At 34.3% G+C, this 17,974-nt stretch overlaps 1 protein-coding gene across 1 annotated transcript in view; it reads right to left on the minus strand.

Annotated features, from left to right (window-relative positions):
- Positions 1–16,949, minus strand: part of LOC134531790 (presenilins-associated rhomboid-like protein, mitochondrial) — a 50,086-nt gene extending 33,137 nt beyond the window's left edge. The window contains exons 1-4 of the mRNA XM_063367718.1: positions 16,683–16,949; positions 6,812–7,019; positions 5,308–5,421; positions 1,376–1,538 (exon numbers count right to left, since the gene is read on the minus strand). Of these exons, the coding sequence (XP_063223788.1) occupies positions 1,376–1,538; positions 5,308–5,421; positions 6,812–7,019; positions 16,683–16,723 (526 nt within the window). The 5' untranslated portion in view covers positions 16,724–16,949. The remainder of the gene's footprint in view (positions 1–1,375; positions 1,539–5,307; positions 5,422–6,811; positions 7,020–16,682) is intronic.
- Between the last annotated feature and the right edge of the window lie 1,025 nt (positions 16,950–17,974).

Raw genomic sequence — 17,974 nt, forward strand, 5'->3', positions numbered from 1 at the left:
CATTGTTATTATGGTAATCTTATATGTCCTCATATATTTGATGTTACTGGCATTAAAATTCCTTCTTTTAATAGCCGTAACCCACCTTTTTTGTGCACACTTTTAAATACAAATGATATTATATATAGACTTGTTAACAATTTTAATATGTATGCTAATCACTTACAACCTACCAGAGAGAAAAAACTTGTTAAAAAAATTATTCTTTCGGCATCCAAAGATTAATTATCTTTATGCTCTAATGTTATTACCTAAATTATTTAATACCAGATGTATTAATCTAAGGATACCAACTGTATGTTATGTTGTCTTGTCTTTGTTTTTGTCCTACTATTTGTTGTTCTTATAATTTATTGTTTTGTTCTTATTTTTGTTCTGTTACTGTATTTGTTTTTTTTTACATGTCTTACATGTTGTGCCCACCGTTGGAGCCTTGTGCTGTTGGTGTGGCATGTAACAAATTAAATAAATAAAAAAATTTGCTCACTTATAATAAAATACAGATTTACATATGTGCTGTATTTTTTTGTAGCATGCGCAGATAATAGGGAGTTTACTGTACTGCTAACTGAATGTGGTAAAATAATTAGACCGTAATCAATACTAAAAATTTATGTCTAAAACATATTTTGTCAAAAATATCACACTTTTTGCTTGGTAATATGACCACTTTCTGTAGTCCTGCCTTCCAACCAGTTTATCTTTGTGGCTGTCATGCAAACAGCCACTGCCACATTGGCCCAAACATTTTATTTGTGTTGAAAATAAAAATTAAAAATTAAGTTAAAAGTCTTTAATCTAGCATATTCAGTGGCCAAGACAAATAAGCGATTTTACCATATAGTTTTGACAACACTAAATGTGAAATATAACCTGCTAAAAAACAGGAAACACTGTACTGAAATGAAAACCCAGTTATGATAAACTCTGAGCAAAATAAAAACGCAAGCCAAGGTCAACAGCTGTAACTCACCCGAAAAAATATGAACACTTCCGGCTCATTTGGTGCCAGATAAAATAAGGGGCTGAACCATAGGCTGCCTGATTTTGAAGACTATTCTGTATTACTGTATTTTTGATCTAAAATTAACCTACACATTTCATTTCTTTTTGGACATCGTTCAGTAAAAACATTCCATAAAAATAACAAAGACTTGTCCTAGGCATAATATTGGGTTTACACAGTGTCTAGTGAGTCACAAAATACTAAAAAGTGCTGATCTTAGAAACTTTTTGATCACTTTAAGTTAAAAAATTGTTCAAAACCATGATGTGATGCTTTAATAAGAGTGCAGATTGTACTAAATTCAACATTATTCACAAAACAAATCAAGCAGTACAGCCAATACAACAAATGCTTAACCGTAAGACTTACGAGATGCTGGATTGGAACAGAAGTAGCGTACCATTGTACTCTGGAACATGGGTATCCTCCAGCACAAGAACACAAGGACATTCGCAAAACAAATCACGTAAAATGTTTTCTGGCCTTCCGTTAAGCCATTCCATACATGATTCAATCTGTCACGAATCCAGCCCTGGAAAAACCAAATGTTATTAATTTATGAGCACAACCTTTCTAAATAATTTTACAAATTAAAGAACAATTATTGTGTTAATTCCAAAATAATTTTTTTTATAAACAAATGTTTTTTTATTTCAATTAATTAACTTCAATACTATAATGTTATCATCCAAATAGTGGCTTATATTTTCAGTATCATTATCTAACATCTAGATTATGATCCAACAATATATTTAATAGATGAAAATTTTAATGATGGTTAATATCAACATACATAAATGACAATTAATTACTTTTATTTATTACTTTTATTAATTACTTTTCAAGATTCATTTCCTTTAATCTTAATGGTAAATCAACTAAAGCTTTCAAAAACTAAACTATAATATTTTTAAAAAATCATCAGTCTTCAATGTTTTTGTTCTAACTCAAGATATACTGCAACTATCCAGATGAAACATCTAAATTAACTTAAAAGTCATAATTTCATATACTATATAATACACTACACCCAATGCCATCTGATTGTTTCAATTAAATAGCTTTCCTATTATTATTATTATTATTATATTTAAAAATTAAATGACAACCCTAGAAGCACAAGTTTCATCAGAATCTATTAAGTAGTTTTACCTCACCCCAGAACAAATACACAGAAGAAAAAATATAGCACCTATTGATTTGAGTTCCAAGCATTTTTAAAAAGCCAAGCTCTGTCTGTGTGTGTGTGTGTTTGTATATATATATATATATATATATATATATATATATATATATATATATATATATATGTATGTATGTATGTATGTATGTATGTATATATATATATATATATATATATATATATATATATATATATATATATAGACGTGGCCAGGGGTTGTTGTTAGGATGTTCGGCTGAAATTTAATGGGCGCCACCACGTGTAGGGGCACGTGGACCCGGCATGACTCCTACCCCAGGGCGTGACGTCGCCCGTGTGGAGACGTGACTCGTTTTCCCCCGAATACTGCCTATGCAATAACCAGACCCACAGCCCGCTCTCAGCGTCGGGCACGCTTTAATCCCTACCGTGGGCTCTTAAGGCGTCCCACACGCCTCTAGGTACTCGGGTAACACACACGTGGTCAATCACAACACAAGTTACGCGTCTGGGTTTTTATTGGCCTTGCATACACATAGGCACGATAACTCCTTACACACTCCTAGTCTCGTCGTTTAACAGTCAAAAGCCTTACGGCGCAATAGGCTTAAGTGAGGCCGGCCACCACGTGGCCGTGCTAGAATGTTCGCGAAGGTTTCAAGTCCCGTTACCGGAGTTAACAGCTATTAATCAAACAGTCGGCTCCCGAGGTAGGCCCCGGGGATACACGAAAACGTTTTAGATTACTTACGAGTCGACAGAATTACCGGATCAGTTGAATATCAAAGTTGAAGTCCCCGGAGTGCGGCGTGCTTCCTACCTCGGTGAGCGCTAGAGATCGACTGGGGCGAGCAATGGCCGTCGGGGTGGCTAGACAATGACGCAGCGCGCCAAACGGATGGTACCGTTATTCAGGCCGGATTGCGCCGAGGCTTACTCAAGAAAATCTTAAAAGCTATTCTTTAATTTCTTACATAGAATTATAAAATATAAGAATTACATTAGAAATTTATTATGCAGTTCTAAATAAAAGATGAAGATCAGTTTTGCATTATGGCCTCGGCAAGTCTACGTCTCTGGCGGCCTGCAGGATATTTCATCAAGACACTTAAAATTTACGTTAATTATTGAAATGACAAGTATTATAAAAATAACAGGGGTTAAAAAGAAAAGCAAATTACAAACATCCAATCACTAATAATTTAAGGGTACGAAGCACTGATTCTACTGCGCCCTCTTCCTGTGGTCCGCGGCGCCCTCACACGTACACACACACATGTCGGCGGGAGATTCAAACGCCAGGGAAGGAGTGGAGTGGCGGGGTGTGATGGCATATCGAGCTGGGCGTAGCCCCGGACGATGTCAATATATATATATATATATATATATATATATATATATATATATATATATATATATATATATATATATAAATAAGTGGGTGAAAAATTTTTTATAAGGAAATTTTATAGGGTAAAATAATTTTTAGAGAGAAAATGAATAATTTTTTGACTCAGAATTTTTTCTTATAACTCATGTAAAATCGAGACTTCTATGGATGTCTCTGTTCCCAATGATCTTCAACTTAACGAGCTAGACAGTAGCCCTAGACAGTAGCATCACAAGAAAAATAAATATGACTAAAAGTAGCACGTGGCCCTCTATGATATATGTAATTGCTGAACTTAATAATATCATTTCAATAATGTCACAATAAATATAACAATTTCATAAAATGTACTGACACAAATGAAGAACAAGAAGCTAATGTGTTCTTTGAAATTATTAATGAGTTGGGAATCAACATAGTCTAAATATGTACAGTTATATATGTATTTATTTTATTTTTATTTATCAAATTTACGTACTGTACGTACTATTTTTAATAGAACATTTTTATTCACAACTTTCTTATTAATAAAATTATGAAGTTAATTTAATTAAATATATTAAAAATAAATTGGAACTATGTAATTATTTTTTTCACTTAATTAATCAATTAAGGTAAGCAATAAAATATTACAAAATAAAAAACTGTATAAATTGATAAAATTTTTTTTATCACATTCGAAGTTAGGGTATTTCAGTCTGAATTTAGTGGATTGAAAAATTGCAATGCAGCTAAACGTGAACTATTCATTTACATAAAAGATTTAAAAGTTCTCGAAAATAAATATCACCAATTTCTTGGTTTAACAAAAGTCCCTAAAAAACTATTTTGGTGAAAAAATATTTAAAAAACATATTCATGGTTGCTAGATCATTTTAGGGTCAGTTTTACCCCAATTTTCAGTTTTTACTAATAGATAATAAAATAAAGAATATCAAATCTTATTTTTTAAAAGGTACTTTGAATTTCAACCAAGTGTCAACACATCAAAACACAAAATGTTCAGATGTTTTCAGCCTAAATGGTCATGCTGTTTTGTTTACTATTATGTTATTAAAATATCCATTTTTATAAATTACATTTATTCTCATCATCCAAATGATTGTTTTTGCTGTTTTAGATTCTGTGCTAAAAGAAATTATTTAGCTAATATTGTATTTCAGGTTGAAATTTACAACTACAATGACAGTTTTTTCCCAATCTTAAAAAAACCTACATATTTACATATTTTTTCTGGTATTTCCTTTACTTCTCCATATTTTCCAGAACTGTAGACAACCCTGGTATTAATACTGTGGAAGTAATGTGTTTGCTCACTGAAAAAACTGTATGTATAGAAAACTAAATAAATAAACATATATACCATAACATTTTGTCTCTGCCATCTGGCAACCAGGACAAATGTGGCTGCCACATTTCTAGCAGCCAATCACACAAATTTTTTTATAATTTTCACAACTGCAACAAACATAGAGATCAAAAACAGATTTCATTCAACTTGTTTATTTTCACCCCTGCATGCATGATATCACACTGATATTTTTACCTAGTCATATAATTAAATTTAAAAAAACACACACACAAACATGCACAAGCACACACACGCACACACACACACACACACTTGCACAAATGCACACACACCCCCCGACAGAGAGGGGGGGGAGAGAGAGAGAGAGTGAAAGAGAGTGAGAGAGAGAGTGAGAGAGAGAGAGAGAGAGAGAGAGAGAGATATGAAACTAAACTTACATATTTCCTTGGCCTAACAAGTTGTTCTTCGTACCAATTCCACTGTTGTTTTCTGCGAGCCAGTATATTCTCATATTGCCAAATGGAAGCTCCCACAAAACAAGCCGAGCTAAACTTGGAAATAAATACCTTCTTTAAATTCCAACACTTTTCTAGTCAACATACACATATCACAAAAAAAAAAAAAAAAAAGTTTAGAAATAATTTAATTTGATAATGAACCAAGTTTTGCGAGTAGCCTCGCGAGGTCATTAGCACCCATAAGTTCAATGTTAAAAATATTTTATAGTTATGAATAATACCTTCATAGACAAATAATTCAAGAATTGACAGCCATTATCCCACAGTTGTCTATGCAATCCAATACAATATCTCATGTGCATAGTATTATAATGTTTCTGATCGTCTTATTGAAAAAGTTGTCTGTGCAAAACTGGTGCTGTTAATTTTTTTTGTAACTATTTTCATAAATAATACATGTATATGCTTATAACAGCCCACTATTAGACAGCTGTTTAAAATATATAGCAACACTTAATATTCTTTTGTATTATTGTCGCACAAAAATAAAATTTGTGTATAAGCAGGTACTTGGAGTTAACAGAAGGGAACAAGGGAACAAGGGAAAATATTTTATTTTGTAATATGTACAGAGGTATGAATATCTCTTCAAGCAACTGAAGATATGTATGAGTGATCTTCGTCTTTATCTTGCTGAGCTAGCAACATTTCAGTATAGCCTACAGTTAAGTTTGGCATTCATTAGTGAAAATTTATATGAAATAAATACTAAATGTTTCCGTGAGTAAAGGACAGTATTAGTATTGCAAAACGTATGTCCCAAACAACTTTCGAGTCAAGGTTGTAGTTAGCAGTACTAAGCTTAAAGGTGCATTCATGACCTCCACTTAGCTTTCAATGGTACATTTATGCAAGCAAGTAACTACATAACTTATAATATATACAAAATATCTCGAGTCGATAAAAATTTTTTTATAGTAATGTTCACTTAGCTAATAAACTTTTCTTATAATCTAATTAAAATATTACCTACAATGCATTTTGCATGAAAAATATTGAGATAAAGCAAAATATATGTTTAGCAAATGTTATAGTTGTAATACACCTAAGAAACAAAAAAAAAAATGTTAACACATCTATAATATATAAATTTAATATGGCTACTATAATTTTTTTATCATAGACCGAATTTCGAATCTGACTTTACATTAACTTAATTACTGGGTATGAGAAAGAAGGAAAATATTAATAATTTAAGTTATGAGGGTTCAAGATCCACCTGTTCAATAAGTTTGGTTAAAAGAGAGAGAGTATACGAGATGTTCGCACGTACGTGCGTGAAATTTCAGCTACCATCCCACACATACAAGCAGTTTTAATTTCAGCCGTTACATACATATGCCTGATAGTGTTTCAGGTAGTGAACTCAATTTTACTTGGATGTAAAATGGAATGAAAGATAACAACCAGTACCACCACTTACAGCAACTGTGAAGCCAAGTGGTTTCCAAAGTTTAGACGGACTGACTGGACCAGTCTCTACTTCAATCTTCGTCTCAGTTTTTGGCTGGAAGTTGGAACCTTTGCCATAGCGCGGAGCCTTTCTGCTCCCTCCCGTCCTGATGTTTGAACACTGGATTGGAACACGCGAGTTCAGAAGACCGCTCCTAGCTGACAGCGGCTGCCCACTCCTGCAAGTAAATGTTTCCTTGTTGAAACAGCATAAAATTCCCTTACATACAGACAACAAACAGCAAGCCAGTAGCATAACTAGATGTTAAGTATAGTGGATGAAGCTTAAGCTAAGACCTGCTTTGATCACACTGGCTGCAACTACTACAACTTCTGCAACCAAAGATTAACTTGGAATTCTTGTTACAAAGTTGTAGCGTGACCAAGTTACTGCAACCTGGGCGTAGAAGTGAATGAGGTGTGACAGTTATAAAGGATTATGAGGGAAGTGTTATGAAGATGAAATATAATTGCGTGTGGGCTGATGACCAACTGCACAAACAAATTCACATTATGTGTGGTCACGAAATAGTTATTCCACAATTGGAAGCTAGAGGATAAACCTTGCACTGTAACTCAGACACTCTGACCCACTCATAAAGACTAGGGTAAGTAATTTAAAGGAAGCGTTTAACCTGTGAGTCACTCATGGAACTAGGATAGGTTAGTTTAGCAGGTATCCTCACTGAACCTTAGAAAGATAGCTTCAATTCATATTCAACAACTTTATTTATGTCAAAAGAAATGAATAAGAAATATTTACAGACCAAAGACCATATTTGCACCAAACAAGTATTAAAACAAATAATATGTACATTATAAATATGCATTTTTCATTTTTTTTTGTTATACTTCTTTAGATACATTATTAAAAATTGTAAGTAAACTTTTACAAGTTTGCATGCATAATGCAACAAAATATTCACAAGATAAAAAAATAAAGGTACATAAAAAAGGGCTATAGCCTATACTAATAAAAATTATGTGTGTGCTTTTAAATCTAATTCTTTGGTGATTGTTATTGAATACTGGTCCATGTCATTTAAACATTTTATTTATTATAAATATTACTGATAGAAATTGTGTTTATAAACTTTTCCCATGTATTTTCGAGTGTATTTATATAAGTGAGGTTAGGTTATACATCTTTAGGCATGTTATGATAAATGACGAGAATAAATTGTCATGATGCACATACAGCATGCAAGAAAAGCCAGGATGAAGAAAAAACTACATACGAATAAAAATTATGTATGTGCTCATAAATCGTATAGGTAATTTAGTTACTGATATTTAAGACTGGTCCAGTCAATATAATTAAGAACATTTATTATTGTGAATACTATTAGTGAGATGTATAAATTGTGTTTATAAACTTTTTAAGCGTATTTTCAAAAGGTTATCTTCACGGAGTATAATTTATTTTCATTGTAAATTAATACATTTTTATTTAATAAATAATTAAAATATTAAATTATAATAAACATTGTGCATATTAATGATTTTCATTATTAATTAAAATTTCTCTTAATTAATTTATTAAATTAAAATTTTTTATACGCATGTTTATAGTAATATTGAATGAGTATTTACTAAAAATTTTAAATTTTACTGAATTTATAATTTACCAACCATATCTATATAACTCCATTCCTTTTAATATTTTATTTATATTAATTACTTTCAAGCCAAATTATAGTTAATTTTTAATATGCCCAGTAAGTACATGCAGTAAGGTAGATTTCAAAAAAATAATAACTATTGTATCAGTTACCATGGTGCTACTTCAGAATTTTTTTTATATATAGTCCAGACAAAATAGACATTTGAGTTCTTATTGACTCCCAACAAGCCGGATTTTTGCACAGGTCTTGAATACATCATTACAAATGATGGGTCAAAAGTCCCCATCAATCCTGCTTGTGTGTTGTTTTTTTATTTCAAGGTCAAAAGTCACAAATTTCATTTTTTGCGTATATCTCTGAAAGAATTAGAACTTGTACCGTAAAAATGGATCAGACTAAGTTTGTAGATCACGGAATTCTTTACAAAAAAGGTATGAATACTTTTTTCCCTACAAAGCACCGCTCTCGAAATATTGTGACTTCAGACCGTAGGAATGTCGCATTTTCAATTATATGCACACATTTCCGCACCACCTCTGAGGTAGTGTACTTGGCACATTTTTTAAAATGTGGTTTCCCTAGTATTAATACCCCACAATATATTTTGATCAAGGAAATTTGATCGGACAATATTTTATAAATATAATGAGCCTGAGCTACCTTCAAGATGGCGTCTTTAAATGCAAGTGAAACTTGGGACACTCTATGCCGAAGATGCTGCGCTTTCTTTATTTCAGCCACTTTATCTGCTTGCCGCAAAACAAGTAGTATTTTTTGAAACAAAAAGAAGAGCCATTCCTTTGCACTCTAGTACGAGGAGGACTTATCCCAGATGTAACGGCTGTTTCCACCTTGCGTAGTCTTTTAGCTGCAGCAATGCTGCTCTTCCGGGTGTACATTTTACGAAAATGCTTATGGATTGTTACAGATTGTTTGCCTTTCAAGTATTATTAAACCCATCACTCCTTTTATTACTCAAATCGATCAAAGTTTTCATTTCACGGTCAACAACCACAATTTCAACTTCAGTCAAAAATTTAGTGCAAATGAAGCAAACTTCTGAAATTTTTATAAAATTTTGTAACGACACAGTTTAAAATGAAAATATCATCTACAAACACATCTATTCACTACAAAAAACCGTTTAAAGCTGTCTGGATTTACTACAGTTATGTCCCTTGAAAAAAGCAGGTATACGCCGGTTTATACCCGAACAATGGAGTATCGCAGGCAGATGTTACTCAAGGCCAACCGACCAATGGAATTAGGGACAGATAGTTGACTCACTCAAAATTGTATATTTTCCCCATATTTGAGTGTGTGTCACAAAAACCAATACTCCAATATATTTTTTCTTCAAATGCAAAACCCGATGATGCATTCTAGCCGCATATGAGTGCACAATAGTATTTTCGAGATTTGAAATCGCGATAACTTGAGAATGGTGATTCGTAGGGAAAAATGTATTCATACCTTTTTTGTATAGAATTTCACGATCTACAAACTTTGTCTGATCCATTTTTTCTGTAGCTCTTATCACTTCAGAGATATACGTAAACAACAGAAATTGGTGACCTTTGACATCAAATAAAAAACAATGCAAAAGTGGGATCAATGGGGACTTTTGACACATCATTCGTAATCACGTATTCAAGACCAGTGCAAAAATTCAGCTTGTTGGGAATCAATGCAAACTCAGCACCTTTTTTCATATATTTTGTCTGGACTAATAGGTTATTGTTTCATGGTCCATAGACCCAAAAATCATTGTCAATTGAAAAGTTTGTTTATGTGTGTCTATATATATATCACAATTTTTTGGTCAAGATAACTGCCGCAATTCTTCACAAATAACTTCCAAACTGATACATAAAATCTAGTAGTGGAAAATCTAGGTCGAGTTCATTAATGGGCAATATCCTATGAAAGGGGTAGATCTTGGGAAGGTTGCTGTAACTCCCACAATTTTGAAAAATATCATATCCGTTTAAAGGATTATAACTCGGAGTAATACCATAATCCTTTGTCTGAATTTTTTTTTGATAAGACCAACCATAACTGCAAGGATTTAAGAAATAAGGATTCAAAAACAAAACAAAAATCATAACTCCCTTCCTAGGCACATCAAATTGGTACAAATTGTTTGTAAATCTTATAATTTTCATCTAAAAATTTTGCCTGAAACTTTTTTTGATATTACAAGCCACTGTTGCAGTGTTTTGAAAAAATAAAGGGGTAGAGTTCAAGAAATGCATAATTTACATACATTGTACACTATATAAACCGTTGTTGTATCGTAAAAACTCCAATTTTTATCTAAAACTTTTGTCTAAATAATCTTTTATGCAACCAATCACTACTACAAGTAGTAGAATAAACAAGGGTTGGAGAACAAAAAAAAAATCATAACTCCTTTCATAGGCGCACCATCAAATTCGTTAGAATTGTTAAAAATATTAGGTATAATTTTTTTCTAAAATTATTGTTTAAACCAATTTTTGATTAGGCGAACCATTGCTGCAAAGGTGTGAAAAATTGAGGGGTGGATTTAAAAAAATACATAACTTCCTTAGTAGGCCAGTAGCGTTAAACATCCAATTCGGAAATAATTCCTACAAAAGGTTTTTTTGTTTCAATGGCTTCATTTGTGACCCAATATGACTCTCCTAAGTTTTCCCCCTCGGGGAAGTTGTGGAAAAGTGATGGGGGGTGAAAATGTACTCGTAAAAGGGGTGTTTTTACGGTTTTTTGCTTTTATCTCCCACACTAAACAACATATTTGAAAAGTACATCTTATAAGAGTTATAGAGCATTAATTTCTGCGTTTAATGGTACCAAGAACAATGTTTTTGGACAATTCTTTACCAAACTACAGCAGCTGAAAGTATGACCAATTTTCAATATCAGTGTAAATGGTTGGTTTTAACTACATGTTTTAGACGATGTCTTATTCAAAAATGAAAAATTAGCCAATTGGCCCAACTGTCAACATTAATTACAATGGTTGTTTTAACTTCAGGTACAGAATTTGGTCACAAACAGGTTAACAGTAATATACTATACAAAATTAGTATATTTATATTAACATGAAAAATTGTCACTAAATTAAAACATATATATATATAATGGGTGAATATAAGATTGAAATAAAATTAAAGTCTTCGACGTTTCTCTGCCGTTGGACCACTGGGCTCAACATTTTGGTCGATGTCTGACACTTCTGATTCATTGTCAGTCAAAATGTAGAGGTCTCCATACACATCTTCTTCGGCATCTTCCAATAATTCTACCAGTTGGAGGGCGTTTGTGCATGAGGTCCCCTTGCAACTGGCACAAATTATCGAACATTTCAAACCTGCCTTCCTGCAGCCGCAAGCACCTGCACACCCTTTGCTGCACTTGCAAGAAATCTTCATCAGAAGCGACTGTGAAGCTGGTTTCTTGGAGGTAAGAACAACGGCAAATCCAAAGTTGGACTGCTGCCATCCCCACTGGAGCGGATCCATCTGGTTCCCTAACAACATTTGAACTTGAAGGTAGGTTCTGAAGCAATGTTGGCGAGCTGCTTCTGTGGTTGGTGGTAGGGAAGCCAAATTTAATTTAGATTTTATGAGGGATTTGGCAAACAGGTCAAACCGCACCTTCTCCAGATTGTCCTCTGTTCTACCACCATAGAGGGTGGTCAAAATTTGTTGCCCAGCTTCTGCAATTGCTTGAGGTTGTGAATAGTGATCAAAGAAGGGTTTGATGTCCTCTAAAAGGTGCTCATTCTTAGCCACATGTTTCACTATTTTCTTCTTGCCCAGCTTGTAAAATGAAGAAGTGGTGTCGCAACCACTAATGGCGTGGAGGAAAATGAGGACCTTTATAAGGTCGTCGGCGAGTTTACAACTCTGGTGGGTGAATATTTTTTGTGGTGTTGTTCCTCTTCCTGGTTTGAGGTAATAAATGTTAGCTGATGGTGTTGCTTGAGCAGTGAGAATGACTAACAAATCCGTATCCTCACCGGCTAGAGCAACCTTCTCATGACTATGGGCAACTTCGAAAGCTGTGGTGACGATCATGTGGTCTGCATCCTCACGAGCTTGCTTGACTGATATGCCTTCACTTTCCAGCCTCTCGGTAAGCAAGCTGATGAGTCGCTCCTTGTTCCTGTCATTTGAAAGAAATTGCTCCTGGGTCATCGTCACCACCATTGACTTTGTGAAGATCACCTCATGAGCAATGTGCCTCTTCATTCTGTGGAGCCGCTCTGCAGATTTGATGCTTTTGGTTCGCAGGTCTTCGGGGTAGCCATCAAAAACCAAAGTGGTAGCTTTTCTGTTGTAGTGGCATTTCAAGTAATCAACATACTTGTTGATAATACATTGAAAGTCATCGCCATTCTTCCATACCACTCGGTGTAATGAAAATCCTCCATCAATGACGTGAGCCACTCCATCGAGGTTAACTTCTTCTACAGGATCAAAAAAGTCAAAAAGTACAGACTTAGGTGCCTTCCTCATTCCAACCTCATCGAATAGAGACAGGGGATATGGTGCCAGCTCGTATTGGAAGAATTCCCTTAGCTCTTCATCAGATTTCTTGAGGAGTGCGATACAGTGAAATATTGTCTCAGGATTGACTGGTACATCCTCCCCATGAATGGTAAACTTTGACTTGAAACCTTGAATGTTCATGACACGATTCTTTCTGACAAACTTTATTTGGACAAAGTTTTGTCCCACCAAGGTAAGCATTGATGAATTCCCAATTTCAAAGGCTCTGTGACAGTTTATTGATTCATCTCCCATGACACCTGTACTGATGGACATCATGAAGTCGCTTGCTGGAAAAGGATCGTGAGATTGAAACCACTCCACAAACTTCTGTACATCTCCATTATCACGCTGGACTCTAACATCTCTGGCATCAACATGCTGCTCTGAGGTAGTGAATGAAACCCCGCTAAAATCCTCGACCTGTTGTGCCACTGTTGTAACTATTGGCATGGTGACTGCCCATCTGCTGAGAGTACTATCTGAAACACCACGACCATGACTAAGCCCTCCACTACTTTTTAATGAGTGCATGAGGGTCTGCTCAATGGTTATGTCAGACCAAATCCCACTCCAAAATTAATCAGATCTTCTGATTGTAAACCATCCATTCAGCACAAACCTCTCATACTCTTTTTGATATAGTTTCTCTTGTAGGTCCATCATGTCTTGCAGATAGAGCTGCGCTGACTTAGCATACAAAAAATGCCCACTTGCATGGAAATAGGGCAACAACTTCTTCACAGTACTCAGATGCGGCTCCCAGTCACCAGTCCTCTCTGCCTGTATGAACTGCTTCATGAGGGTGGTCATTTTGAAGTAGCTTGGCAGTGGGACCATTATCCTCCAGTTCTTCTAGTTTCTCAGTGAACAGCTGCTTCAATTATTCGTGATCAAGTTCTTCCAAGAAAGTGTTTGAATGGGAAGGTTCTTCTGAGTCCTCATTACCCCTCATTTTATTAAGGATGACATTTGCAAGAGCCAAATTGGTGCTAATGTTAAGGTCGAGTTGTGAGCAGGGATTTTTATTTCGGCGGTTGATACCATGTAGGAATTTTTTGTTTGGCAGTTAATGCCATGACTGTTGTTAGATTGTTACCAATCGAATTAATGCCTTAATGTGTTTGCTTCAAGTATAGTTGAAACCAACCATTTCTGCTATTGTTAAAAAATTGTCCAACGTTAACCTGCTGCAGTTTGGTAACGCGTTGGCCGAAAAATTCGCTCTTGATCCCATTCGACGCAAAATTTAATTCTTAAAAAATGTTATGTAAAATAACTGTTTGATAAAAAGGTAAATTCGAAGATATTTAAGAAAAACTGATATTAAAACGAAAATTATTCGTAAAATTAACAAATTGATACGACTGTCACCTTTTGTAATTTAGCAACGGGTGGTCCAAAAATTGTTTTCCTGGTTTTATTCTACACAGAATTTAATGCTCTAAAACTATTATAAAATATACTTTTTCAAAATTTTGTTTAGTTCAGGAGATACAAGGGAAAAACTGCAAAAGTATCCCTTTTGGGGGTACATTTTCACCCCCCGCCACTTTTCCACAACTCCCCCGAGGGGGAAAACATAGGAGAGTCATATTGGACCATAAATGAAGCCATTGACGCAAAAATCCTTTTGTAGGAATTATTTCCGAATTGGGTGATTTTTATGTTTAACGCTACTGGCCTATAGTAAGTACACTATAAAATCCATTCAAATTGTTTGTAAATCTTATAATTTTTACCTAAAACTTATGTCTGAAACAATTTTTTATAATACAAACCATTATTGCAAGGAGCTGAAAAAACCTGAGTAAAATAAGGAAAAAAATAATTTCTAGCATGTACTTTATTGAATTAATGTTTATTTTATTTAACATTTTAAAAATAATTGCTGAATTTGCCTAAAATATATTTTATATCACATAATTACTGCAAGGTTGGAAATAACAAGGATAGAAAGACAAACTGTCGGTAAATATGTAGTGTACGGATTATCGTCAAAATTTTTTTTAAAAATCTGAAATAACTTTCATTATATGCTCTTTTACGTCCTCTTTTCAAAACAACCTGCGGAGATAAGAAATTCCAATTACTTCAGGAGATATTGAATTTTTTAATTTTCATCCTGTGCACTCATGCGGCATTTACCATTGTTGCTTGTTTACGTGTAGGTTTTTTTTTTTTCGCGACGTAGGTGAACGACTACAGCATTTTCTACTAATGGCAAAGGAATAATTGTACCCGCCTCTAACTTAGGTGAGTTTTTAACGTTTCAAATTTTAATGTTATATTTGTTGCGCAAGTAATAAGTAAAAAGAAAATTACATGAGTTCCTACTGTTCATCCTTTGTCCCGGTTTTTTAGGTCAGGTCAGCTACATTATAAATACTTAAAACTAAACAACCATTAAAATTAATTTTATTATTTTTAATGTCCGTTAAGTTTCTAAGTATTTATAATGTAGCTGACCTGACCTAATCTACCTTTGTCCCGTTTTGTTAGGTCAGGTCAGTTACATTATTAATACTTAAAACTGTACAACAAATAAAATTAATCATTATTTTTAATTTCCGTTTATTTTGAAGTATTTATAACGTAACTAACCTTACCTAATGGAAAATTTCTGTTATTTAGGCATTCACGCGCACACGGCAAAATATAAAATGGCGACGGTTAATGATTACATAGGTCTTGTATTGCAAAATAAGAACGGCTATATCTCCAAAAGTAATTGGAATTTCTTATCTCTGCAGGATGTTTTGAAAAGAGGACGTAAAAGAGCATATAATGAAAGTTATTTCAGATTTTTAAAAAATTTTTGACGATAATCCGTACACTACATATTTACCCAAACTGTCATTATGTTTTAATTGATATACTATCAAATCCGTTACAATTTATTGTAAAACTCCTAAAACTAAAACCTTTGGATGAAATAATTTTTGGTAAAACAAACTATTACCATAAACACACAGTTTTAATTAAAAAAAATTAAAACTTTCTTCTTATCAAATTCTTCGGAATTTATTAACCACCATCTTAATATTTTCTTAAACCCTTGTCCAAAAAATGTTTTTAAGACTATGTATTAGTACAAGGGATGAAACATCCCATTTGAAGGTCAAAAATAATTGCATAACTATCTTAGTAGGCATAATATGTAATTCGTTTAGACATTCAATTCTGGATGCAATGAGTTAAAAACATTCAAAATTTTTTTGCTGCATGCAATATGTACAATTGTTTAATTAAACTTTTTTTATATTGGCAAAAATATATGATGTTATCAAGTTTAAATTCTTAAAATGTTCTAGGACAGTTTTCAAGTTCCTAAAATATTTCCAGAAGAAATACGTACTTCAGATTATCTACCTACGTGTCTAGGCTGTGCTGAAAGGGATTTTTTGATTTTATTGTTCAGATAGTTAAGTAACAAAAACTACTAAAATAATATCTGTCCTACCTTTGGCTTGTAAATCTAAAAATCATAATCTCATGAACGCTAGATATTCATAAAATTTACCCAGAACATTATTCAGCAATATCTACTATGGTAAAACTGAATACTATTAAAGGATTAGAATCCTAACCTCTACTTCCTTCGATAAAAGCACTTAATGTCAAATATCTATCACTAAATATCCAGCACTCAACTCAGTCAATAAACTTCATCACTTACAGAAAATTTCTGGCAGGAAAGATTAACCTAGCTGACCACATATTGCTCCCTTCTATGAAAAACTTGATTTAGAAATCACTTAGAGACCAGTGTTATATCTAGGCACATAATGATGTGTCCCTTTCCACATTTTTAACAGTTAACACATATTTTAAAACAGTACTAAAATTTTGATTAACAACCAAAATACAAACATGTTTTATGACTCTATTTATTTCATGGCTGTCACCAAATACGCTGTGGCAAGAAAATGTTCCTATATTTGTTCGACGAGAATTTTTTTTAAGAGTAAAAAGAATATACATTCTCCGTATTGAAAACATTACTTTTTACCCGGGAGAAATAGAGGCAGGTTTGGTTTCAACTTTTTTTTTTGACAAAAACAATTTTTTTATCAAGTATGATAAAAAAAAAAGCTTCTTTAAAGAAAAGTTAATATTTTAAAACTTGCCTGAAATCGCATTTACTAAGTGCCAATTTCACCCCCTCAGTTTAATATTTTAAACACGTTTAAGGAACTGTAACACAGTCAAATATATGTCTCTAAGTTCGATTTTCTAAGACACAAAAAGAAGGGTTAAGGTTGCCGCCGTCAGGGTTCTCGAGTTCGAGACCGGGCGTGTATCCTAGCGGGAAACTGGTTCTTTATAAAACTGTGTTCCAGGAGGGCACCAGGTTAGCTCAGCGTCTAACCAAATTTGGGTTTCGTGGGTGCGTTGTTAATGCGGCCGTTGGCCGGATGTGTGGTGAGACGCGCTTGAAAAGTTGCATCTTTTGCGCAATGAAGTGCTCAACTACCTCGCCTTCACGTTGTCGCTCGCCATAGAACTTCGACGTGCAGTGAACCAATGACTGGTCGGTGTCGAAACGATGGGTGAGGTTGGTGGATAACTCGTCCCACGGCATACCAAACTAGCCCCACAGGCCCCACCATTGGCTGGCCATGCCCTGTAGTAGCTCGCTGGCTCGTCCGGACCACTCATCTGTCAGTATCCCCGACTGGGCTAATCGCGCCTCGCAGATCTCTATGAAGCTCCGCGGGTCCTCGTGTCTGAGGCCACCGAATTCAGGTAACACGAACTTTCCCTGGTAGCCTTATAGGCAGTTGTTTGTCCCGAGGTCCGGATCAGTGAGAGCTGTGTGGGCATCCACATGTGGAATTTTCCTTGCGTGGTGTGTGTGCACGCGGCGCATACGGTCGGTCGGGTGTCCACTAGGGTGGCACTGGTTACCGTTTCCGTTTTTTTGGGCCGTGGGTTGGTTTTCCCCGGTAGCCATTGCCAGGTTGGTTG

The sequence above is a fragment of the Bacillus rossius genome, chromosome 5 (genome assembly GCF_032445375.1).
Source record: "Bacillus rossius redtenbacheri isolate Brsri chromosome 5, Brsri_v3, whole genome shotgun sequence".
In the NCBI taxonomy this organism is placed as follows: domain Eukaryota; kingdom Metazoa; phylum Arthropoda; class Insecta; order Phasmatodea; family Bacillidae; genus Bacillus; species Bacillus rossius.